General features: G+C 35.5%; 1 protein-coding gene across 1 annotated transcript; it reads right to left on the bottom strand.

Annotated features, from left to right (window-relative positions):
* Positions 1-828: 828 nt before the first annotated feature.
* On the bottom strand, positions 829-1,692 carry LOC110093754 (auxin-responsive protein SAUR36-like). Its single transcript, XM_020818733.2, has one exon. It carries the CDS (start codon positions 1,568-1,570, stop codon positions 1,097-1,099), a length of 474 nt encoding a protein of 157 aa, XP_020674392.1. The 5' UTR covers positions 1,571-1,692; the 3' UTR covers positions 829-1,096.
* Positions 1,693-11,481: the final 9,789 nt, after the last annotated feature.

The raw sequence follows: 11,481 nt of genomic DNA, 5'->3' as shown, positions 1-11,481 counted from the left end.
TTAACAGGAAAAAATCCTTTTCAACAACAATAGGCAAAGCAGATGGTTGAAAATCAATTGAAATTAAAGCCATATGATTGATCATAAACTGACGTAGGAGCAACATGAGGAAGGTCGACAGACCCCTATTACCATCATCTACATTGGTAACAATAGTAGCATCCAGCCCATAGTCAATGACAAGCTCCAAGTCAACAGAAGGACAAACATTCACAGAGTTATTATGGGTTTCAACAAAAACTTCAGATGGAACGTCTAAAGCAACCATAGCATAACCCAAATCCCCCATAAGGCCGAAAGGGGGTATGGACGAACAAGCATTTAGTTGAATCGAACTGTTATTGGAGCCCAAAATTTCAAAACATCCGCACTAATATCACTAGGCAAAACAAGAGGCAACAGATTGGGCAACACCTCATCAATCTTATGATCATAGCCAAATAACTTATATGACGATATAATATCCTATGAAAATATGTTTATAGTTAACTAACAAGTTATTTATGTTGTCTTGTAACTATTAAATTTGTGTCAGCATAAAACTAGTGTCAATAACAACTAAATATTGAAGATAGCAAAATAAGCATCTATTTGAGCATGGTATTAGAAATGAAAATAACAAGGAAGTAAATAATATTTAACACTCCATTTTAAGCATTTCATACTTTTCTTATATCTGCTCTACATAAACTTCCACTAATACCTCCACTTGTACACATACCCCCTTTTATAATTATTCCACCCTTCCATTAAAGCACCAAAATCATTCGCTATGGGCAAAAAAAAAAAAAAAAAATCGACAAAGATACCATAACTCTGTAGACTCTGAACTCTGAAGCTTATTATTGACCTTTTACATACACGAACTTCATGAAGTTTTTCAACGGTCACTTTTCAACGTGGAATTCACAACAAAATAGTTAATCAACAACCAGTTACAGCCACAAGTTCTAAGAGCAATTGGAAATTGCATCGCAAACCCAAGCAAATGAACAAAGAAAACCACATCGCATCCAAAATAGCCAAAAATTTATCAGAGTGGATTACATCAAGAAAGGAACCCAGTAACGCTGCGGCAGACAGGAACCAATATGTGTCAGAACCACGAGAAAACCCGGCAACCCCTTTTCTGGCGAGCCACCGCACAGCCGGCAGCAATCCGCGTCTGAATCCGCTCGAAGCGCCACGCCGGACAAGGAATAGTTATTCCGTGCGGATGGTGAAACCCAAACTCCTTCTCGGCCTCCCTAAGAAGCTCCACAAAAAGCGGATGGTTAAAATGCAAGATAGAAACCAAGTAACGCTGTGGCGGCTCATCCTCCTTCTCGCCACCGCCGACGTACACCGCTAGGTACCCCTTCGGAGTCGGGCTCTCCTTCCCTGCTAACAGAAGCCTCTTAAACCCTTCATCGTCGCCACCGCTGATCGAAGCTACGCAGTTTCTCTGTCTGAGATAGCAGACCCACCGGAGTACACGGATAGCCGGCGCAAGAAACTGCGATCGATGACGTTTGACGCGGCGGTACCTTCTCGACCGGTCCCGGAGTATCCATCGCCAGACCAAAACCATCCTTCGGTCCAACTGGAAGTATTGAACGTTGCTCAAGAGATTGCCCAAAAGCTGCTCCTTTCTTTCGCTTCCTCCACTGTTTTTCTCTTGGTTCCTGGAGCGTGGGAGGGGCCGCTATATAGTTGAAGATCGGCCTGATTGAGAAAGTGGGATTCATGCCGTACACGGCCGGCCCAGTACAAAGAGATTATCACTCTTGATTGACCTCCAGATGCAATTGATATTTTTTTTGGGAATGGGTATCTATCCGAAAAGTTGCTTGGTGGTGCGACTAATCCCCGGCTGATCTAAAAGAGGCACCCACCCCAGAAACCTCCTCGTCCGCATTTGATTGAGTTTCACTTAAAAGGCGTTGTAGCCAGAGGGAATTCGTGCACGAGTTGGAGTTCCCAACTACTTGCCCACCAACCAAACTAAACAATGATGGGTCTCAATCTAGTTTGAATGTAATATTTTTTTCCCAAATTTGACCCACTTCAGCTGGCTAGTGTAATTCCCGCTGCTGTTTTTTGTGTTTTTTACCCATATATGTTTTAAAATAAAAGTCAACGAAGAATTCTTACAAGGAAAATACTTTTTTTTTTATGAAAGATATGAAAATTTTCTTATAATTCTATCTGAAAAAATATTATAAGAAAAAAAATTAAAAAAAAAGATGTGAAAATTTTCTTTTTATTTTTGAAAAAACCGACAATAGCTTTAAATTTCATCTTTTAAGATTTTAAATAAATCATAATTTTAAATTCATACATATAAGATCTGAAATTTAACTTTTTTCTTAAATTCTAATAAAAATTTAATAAAATAGTAAATAAATTGTAGCTAAATAAAATTATTATAAATTATTAAAATTAAAAATTTGAAAAAACTAACTCTAATGCACTGTTAATATAGTGGAGACTTAATCCAACATCCTCAATTTTATGAGACAGCGATTCTGAAGAGCAGTGATAATAAAAAGATTTATAATAAAAAACTGGAAAAAAAAAAGATGTCTAGGGTTTTTAGCGTGAGGCGGCTGTTGTTCGGTATTTCTTCTTCTCTAAACCTCCATTTTCCTGCGATTTTCTTATGTATGGATGCAAATCATTTAAGGGATCCTAGGTTATTGGATGGTAAGCTTAAATCCAAGTCATTTTGTGATGCTTTATCTGGTGATACGCCTGTTTTTCCACCACTCAAAGTAATGTCTCATTGTGGTTTGTCTGCGTTAATCATTTTGGATGAGGAGTTACCTTCTCTTGCAGTGCCTTCGAGTTTGCGTAGGTAGGGAAATTTCATATCCTCCGGCCACCTCTTGATTTGATTCAAAAAATTTTCTTTAATCTCAAGCTTTCGAGTCCGGGTCGGGTTTTCGGGTCAGGTCAAAAGTTGACCCCCCATGTTTATAGGTTGATGCTTCTTTATTTGATCTGATCTGGATCGCTGGGGCTACTGCTGGTGGCTTGACCGTACTTTGGATTGTTTCCCTGTAGGCTGATAATGGAGGCTTCATGTGTCTGATTTTGTTTTGATGCTCTTATTTGCTTTGATCTATTTTTTTATCCTCATGTATTTGGTATGATCCAAAACTCTTAGGTTTTCTTTCAAATGATGTATTTTTAGGGAGCTCAATGGGTTTTATCAAAAAAAATTTAATTCAACATCTTAATAATATTTTTTTAAATATTTATTAATTAGATTAATTGGAACTCATCTTTAACTAGGTTTTTACCTTATGTATGTCTTGTGGCGGCTTCTTGTATACTCTAATTAATTTAAATTAATTAAATCATAGAACAATGATTAATGGTCACGTTTATTTAGGAGTGTCAAAAATTGAAGCTACCTGAATACTTGACCCGAACCAAACACAAAAATTTTGGGTTCGGGTCAACCTGAACCCGAAATGGGTCGGGTTTGGGTTGACCCAAAAAATGTCGAGTCAATTTCGGGTTCGACCCGAGCCCGACCCAAGACCTGAAATTAACACCCCTACGTGAATCCATCTTCGAGGAAAGTGACAAGAGGTAGGGGTAGTTCGAAGTGGCTCATTTATAATTAAAGAGAGAAGTTATTTTGATTCAAATATTTTTTATAATAAAATTATAAAATGAGTGAAATCAGAAGATAAATAATAGAGAATTATTTGATATAAGAAAATAAGATATAAATTTTAAATATTTTTAACAACTTTATACTAAAACTCCTCAATTATAATATACCTTATGTATATTTTATAGAAATATTTATTAAATGAGGTAGCTTATAAGCTAACTATTTGAGTAGAGGAAGACACAAACTTGACTCAATAGTTTATCAAGCTCAGCTCACGAGTCATTTATTAAGCCGAGCACGAGCCAACTCACGAGTTGAGTTGACTGACTTATACCCTAATAAAAGGTTAACAACTTGTGATCAAAGTGTGCGACATCTCACTCTTTGTTAACATATTGTTTTTTATAGATTAATTATATTCTATGTGAGATATATTTATTTGCACAAAACTTTGTGGCTAGGCTATATAAATCAGTAGAAAAGTGTAAAAAAATAATATCTCTTTTTAGAATATGTTTGACTGTTTGAGACACTTACAATTTTTTGTAAAGGTGATTATAAAGTTGTTGTGGAGAAATTAATTTTTAAAAGCTATTGTATAAAGTAGCATCCTAGCATAAAAATTTCTTGAAAGTAACAAAAAAAAAGTTGTCAGACAAAACCTGTGGTTGTCATATGAAAAACAAAGAAATAGTCTCTTAGCCAAGTATTTAGGCTTCCAATAAAGAGACTTTGGATTTGAGGCCTTACTGACACATTTAATACTGTGATAACCAAATTAGTCACCTCAGTCTCTCGCGTTGATCTTTGTTATGCTCAACTAATCTCAACTCTAGGGCCCTTACCAACTTAGTCATCCTCACCATTAAAGACTAACTGCATCCTGCCACATCTTGCTTGTCAATTCTATACGTGATAATACATCAGTCAACAATATAACTTTGTAATTATGTGTATGTAATTCTACTGTATGTAATAGATATACATATCATGCTAAGTAATGCTTCATTTGGGATAGCTATCTTATTATTTCTTAAAGCAGCTTTCTAGTAAAAAAATTAAAATTTTTGTACTATAAAGCTTCTTTAAGAAATAGTAAGTAAGAAAGTCATATCAAACAAAGCCTAAATTGAGGTGGAAATCTTCTGTTATCCTCTTTGTTCTTCTTTCCTCTTCTCCTCCTTTTTCTTAACACATTATTTATGGCATTAGAGCCTGGTACTTTATAACAATCAAATGCTATCTCTTCTTCTCATATTTACATTTCTCTCCCCTTCATGGCCAACTCCAATTCCTTTTAAACAAATGAAACTATAAACAATTAACCTACTGTCATCATTATAAGTGATATTGTAATCTCCTCATCCTAAAAATTTCTTATTTTTAATCTCATGCATGGCTTAAAACAATAAAATACCATGTCTAAAGATCTCAAATACTAAAAATATTCAAGGCAAAGAGCTTCGTCAAATTTCTCAATAGATCCACAAATGATAGTCAAGACTTACCCATACCCAAACCACACTACATGTCATGGATTCCAACCACTCAGAATATGATCGTTGAAAAATACTAAACCATTTCAACCCAATCCTTCCCCACATCTTCAATCACATTACTCGTAAGGAATTTCGACAAACCATATAATGCATTGCAATCCATAAATTGATCAGAGTTTTTAAAACAAAGAATGCTGAAGAAACATCTTAATGAAAAATTAGTCATGATTAATAGCTATCTGAAATGAAACCCCCACACCGCATGAAAATCGTTCAATTACTGGCAAATTTTTCCTACGACAAGCGGCGGCCTAACTTTTACAAAGAATTTCGAAGGTTTTCACGCAACTTTCCGGCATTTCTATTTCTAGCGGCTTTCGTGGTGTTCTAGTAATTTTTGAAAATTCATATATTAGTAATTAATTAATTAATAATTTTTTAATTAATTATTAATTTAAAACTTAGTGTAATTAATTATTAGTTTACTAACTTATTTAATTAATATTAACTTTAAAATTTTATTTTTATTAAATTTTAATTATAATTTTAATGTAATATAGTTTAAATAAATAATACTAAGATTATAACACATTTTCCCTCTCATTAAAATGGTTAGGACTTTGCAAAAATGATCGGACTCAGTTTGAATCCCAGGCAAGGCGCCGGTGGGGCAATAGGGCTGGCGGCAACACGGAGCTCTAGCGAGCAGCGGGCCAGCGCGGGACTCTGGCGGGCAACCGGGCATGGCAGAAGCTTAGGCGGGCAGCATAGGCAAGCGGGTAGCTACGGCAACTTCTTTTTAAATTTTTATTATTTTTTTAAAAAAAAATTTTGGGGTCTTTTTCCGCCGAAAAACTACAAAAAAAATATTTAACAATGGAAATTACCGGTGAAAATATTTTTCCTATGTGTGTTTTACCGGCGAAAAATTTTCCGCTGAAAAGCCGCTTAAATTTTACGAAATCCCCAAAAGAATGACCAATTAGTGTCGGAAAATGCCGCCGATAATAATTGATTTTCCTGTAGTATCATCAACAATTAATATTATCTTAACTGATTCTTAAATTGATCATGAAGATGTAATTTTCTACATCTTAATTAAATGGACTACCTCCTATCTACCAAGCATTCAAGATAGTAGTACATTAAAAATTGAACCCCATACGGCTAGATGAATTATATTTTCTTCTCTATAACAAATACTTAAAACATCATTGAGGAACAAAAAAATTATTATTATCCCTCTTCAATTGTTAAATTGATATGTCTATATCTTATGGCGGTGGCTCTTATTCCTCCGAAACAAAGCATATGGATTCATTAATAAATAGCTATAAGCATGGTGTGCTAACATTTCACACACCTATGGGTGGTCGCTTAAGTTGTCCTCATATAATAGAACAATTATTATGTCTTCTGACCGGACGTAGAGCTACGTTCGGCCGCCAATAACACATGTTGCCACGTGCTCTTGCTCTTTACCACGCGTCCCGACGATATGACCCGATCCGGAACCTGGGAATGCTATGCTCGCGTATTGCAAGGTAAAAAATCGGTACAACTCGGTATTTGCTCGGTATTGCTAGGTATTATTTGGAAATAACGATAAATACCGCTATGTGAAGACCAATACCGAGCAATACCGAGTTGTACCGAGAAAAATTGGTCTTCACAGAGCGATATTTCTCACTATTTGTTTGGCAATAACGAGAAATACCACTCTGTGAAGACCAATATCGAGTTGTACCGAGTTTTTCTAGAAAAACTCTGTACAACTCAGTATTGCTCGATATTACTCGGTATTTGCTCGGTATTTGCTCAGTATTGGTTATTGCCGAGAAAAATTGACAATTACATAGCAATGCCGAGCAGTACCGAGCAATAATGTAGTAAATATTTGAATTTTTAACGAAATGGTGACGGGCTGTTTATCGGGTCGTCAAGGATTTAAAATACGCACGTACGCCAAACCCACTATTCACCGGGTCGGGTCCGCAGTTTTCTGCATGCTACGTGGCGTTATAAGATTTGTGGCCTAACGTAGAACTGCGTACGTTCACCAGACCAAATAAAAGTTCCATATAATATGCCAAATTTGTGGCAAACCCAATCATTCTACAACCAATTGCTAGCACTAATATTACCATCCCCCTATTTTGCAGCATGCATCATCACAAATATCAATTTTTTCTTAATATGTATTCAAATTTAGAGCAACATTACATCTAACCATGGATATCAATCATATCAATAACCCCACAACATACCATGGAAATGAACAATTGTTGGTTAACAATGAAATTTCACTACCCATGTCCAACTCTGATCAAGAATTAATACGACCCAGTACTTAGTGGAAGTTCATTCTATCCAAACTCATACACATTCCCAATCTATTTCACAGTCATTTTTTCTATACCTAAACTCACTAATGGTAATAATTGCTCTATTTTCTTTAATGCTTCCAGATTTCAAATTAGGGTCGTGAAGTTCAACTGAAGACTCCTCTTAGGTCAATTTTTGAATGGACTACATATGTTTGCTTCAAATCAACCACAGCAAGTCATATAACACTCCTCTCGAAACCTATTGGAACAACACTATGGCAAAAGAACTTTGGCCAACCCTCCTTAGCATTAATTTTTTTCCATTTCAAAATAGTAATAAAGTTTATCTATCCAAGCTAGCTCTCTTTTGTGTAATCTATGTAACTTCTTAAAGAGTCACACACTCCCTTTTATCAAGTCTAATAATTACACTTATACAATTTGAGCTAATGCATTCAAATGTGTGGGGTCCCTCACTCGTTATATCCATTTATGATTTTTTTTTTATGTATCTTTCATTGATGCTTACTCTAAATTGTGCTAGATATACCCAATCATCTATAAATCTTAATTAATTTAAAAATTCATGCAATTCAAAAACATATTTTCTACTTAGTTTAACTAATATAATAATATACTTTGATTGGATAATTGTTCTCAATCTCCAAAAATTCCTCACCTATAATGGAATACTCCACAAAATTTATTATCCATGCACCCCCCAACACACAAACATCAATATTTTATTGAGACTACTTGTACCTTCCTGCTTGAAATTCAACTTCCTTAAAATTTTAGGTTGCTGCACTTCTCATAACAACTTATCTAATCAACTGAGTACAATCCTAACATACAAAAATGTATCACCATCTTAGCTCATCTCTAATAAAAAAACTAAGTTATTCCCACATAAGAGCTTTCAATTACTCATGTTTATCATGGCTTCTTACATAATCCCCACACAAATTGACACAATGCTTCTCCCATCACATATTCCCAAACTACTCCACGTACCATAAGGGATACCATTGTTATAATTCCATAATAGCCAAAACCATAATTTCTAATCACGTTGTGTTTAACAAATCCTCTTACATGTCCAAACAATCACAACCTTCACACATTAATCCATATGATCCCTACCATAATTTAACACCATTCACTCTTGTGTATGTCTCCTTGCAAATCATCAAATCAGATAATTTACCACCTCCAAAGAAAACTTCCAATACAACTCCACCACTTCCATAATCACATCAACAGTCTCCACATATTCATACTCCACTTCACATACTCCTCAACCAATAATTCTCATATATTTGATTGCAACCATATAATAGATACAACATGCTCTCGCCCTCAGTTAACACCTAATGTAAAACCAATCTCAAAATGGGATCTCTTAAACCAAGTAAAATACAAGGTCTCCAATATACACTATTAATTCCTCTTGATCCTAGTTCATGTAACAAAGTTATCAATAGGTTGAAATGGAGCAAAGTTGTTCATTTTTTTTTTCCCTTAATATTGAGGTCCTCAAAATACAACATAGTCTCCTAATTAAGCTAGCAAAAGTAACTCTGAATTACTTCAAAAATTAGATATGTTTTGATTAATTTGCAGAGATAAATATTTCAATATGAAAGAAATAGGACAATTATTATCTTTTTCTTTACGACCTTAAATTTGATCAATTTAATTTCTTAAAATTATTCTGTTCAATTTGATCATCAAAATTTTGATTCATTAATTCAATTAGACTTGTAGCTTTTAAGACCAGTAAATTTATGTATTATATTTACCGATATATAAATTATTGCTAAACCACTCCTATTACCACTATTATTAGTAGTGTATTAGTTACTTAGATTCGCTATAAGCACGAGAAATTATTACATCTGGTCAAAAACCGAACGGTCCGAATGTATACCGAGCAATATCGAGTCCAATATACCGAGTTTTAGGTGACGTGGCGCGTGGTTATTGGTCTCTGAACTCATTCGGACACCGGATATAATAATTGCTCCTATAGCACTCGTGCATCTGTAGACCTAAGTAAGGGAATAATTGTTTGATTACTTTTTGATTAACTGAGAGCATAATATGTAAAATTCAATAATAGACTATATTTGAATAAATTAGATAAAATGGCCAACTCAACCATCCTAAAATTCATAAAAAAGTTCCAATTCTTCACATTATAGATAATTATAATAAAAATGATGCAAAGGATAAATTATTTTATAATAGATAAATCTAGAGCTCTGGTCATTCTGTTATCAATCTTGAAAGAGAGAGATTGTTGACTTTGGCATGTGGTGCAATCGAGTCAAACCGACTCGTGAGCTGACTAAAGCTCGACTCGATAACATGCTTGATGAGTTTAGCTTATCGAGCTCAGGAGTCGAGCTCGACAGCTTATCGAGCTCGAGCTTGAACAACCCATTGCTCAACTCGCAAGCTCGTCGAGCGTCTCACGTATGAAATAGGCAAGCGTCTCACGTATGAAATAGGCAGTAGGGAAATGCAATGGTGATATGAAAGAAAATGAAGTCGCGCGTGGCGAAACTATCGACTATGCAAGCTGGGCGGAATCTCTACGACACAAGCTGGCGACGATGTGGACGTGGGAATGACGGACGGACTGATCCCGAAATGCCGCTCGAGCAGCTCAACGAGTTTTTTTTTCCTCTATCGAGTTGAGCTAGTATCGAGTTGAGCTAGAGCTCAACTCGAGCACTTTCAGACTCAAACTTGACTCAACTCGTTTGCAGCTCTATCTTTGGCCCTACCACCGACAGCGATTTATTAGTAATAGGCCCCAGTGATGCTACTAATACTAAATGCTAATCATGTCAGCTGGGCAAAGGACCTTTACATTAACCATCCAATGAATCACAAATTATAGCAAAAGCATACACGTAACAACTTAGAAAATAAAAGCACAACCAAAATATTATGATCTATTTTTTTTACCTTAGCTTCTCACCTTATTTTCAACAACAGCTAATATTATATATGCTCGGTACACTCAATATCTCATTGGAGTTGTTTGGTTTGAAGCAAAATAAGTATTGATACATCCTCAAAAAATTATCTTGATTGGGCACGGATCTCAAGGAAAAATAAAGTTGGGAACTTCCGAAATTAAAATTGGGACCATCCAAACTCCGATTTCAGCAAACTTACAGTTGAACTGAACGTCTCCAAACAAGAACCCAAAACGACACCAATTTCGACCCAATTTGAGCCCAAATGGGTCCAAATCAAGGGCCTGAAGTGCTGTTGGAAGGTTCAAAACAGACTTTGGATTACCTAATGGTTTCCAAACATAACATGCTTATAGTCGAATCGAGCGGCTCGATAAGACGAATCCAACAAGCCCTCATCGAATTCTAACATCATTAAGACATTCAAATGTAAAGCAAACGGTCCATGATCAAGGGATTCAACATCGGCCATCCATCCAAACCACTCCCCATTTACCCTTAATCTTACTCTTATTTATGGGTCATGTCACTCTAGAAAATCTATAAATAGAGCCCCCTTTCTCTTGAAAAGTATCACCGAGCCTAAAGGAAAAAAAAAGGGAGAACGTAGATGTATAATCTTAGGGTTGTAGAGTAAGCTATTATATTACTTAGCCCTACGAACACCCTAAGCAATGGGAAGATGTATTGTTCATGTTTGATGGTCGCCTCACTGGTCACTTTGTGAAAAAGAGTTTTGAAATATTCGTTAAAGGAGCTTCTTGTCCTTCTTCCATGATGTTTTTCTTGTCAGATTGGGAGTCACGATGGGAACTCGCCGGTCACCTTCTTCTACAACTTTGTCCATTCGATTTCATATGCTTCAAAGAAGTTTTTTGAAGAGTCACTAAAGAAGTTTCTTTACCTTTTTTCAACTTCACAGTTTTTTTTTATCAATAGTATTAATCCATTAGCATTAAAGAGAAATACAAGAGAAGATCCAAAAAAGGCCAAACAGAAAAATAAAAGTTAGAGACCCACAAAGTAAACAACGGATGCAAGGGTAACTGAAAATGGAA

This window comes from Dendrobium catenatum, unplaced genomic scaffold (genome assembly GCF_001605985.2).
Source record: "Dendrobium catenatum unplaced genomic scaffold, ASM160598v2 fragScaff_scaffold_1056, whole genome shotgun sequence".
NCBI classification, from domain to species: domain Eukaryota; kingdom Viridiplantae; phylum Streptophyta; class Magnoliopsida; order Asparagales; family Orchidaceae; genus Dendrobium; species Dendrobium catenatum.
Note: the sequence above shows the minus strand (reverse complement) of the source record. Positions and strands in the feature narration are given on the sequence as shown.

Coding starts and splice junctions, on each gene's coding strand:
- LOC110093754 (XM_020818733.2), bottom strand. CDS start 1,570: ATGGTTTTGGTCTGGCGATGGATACTCCGGGACCGGTCGAGAAGGTAC.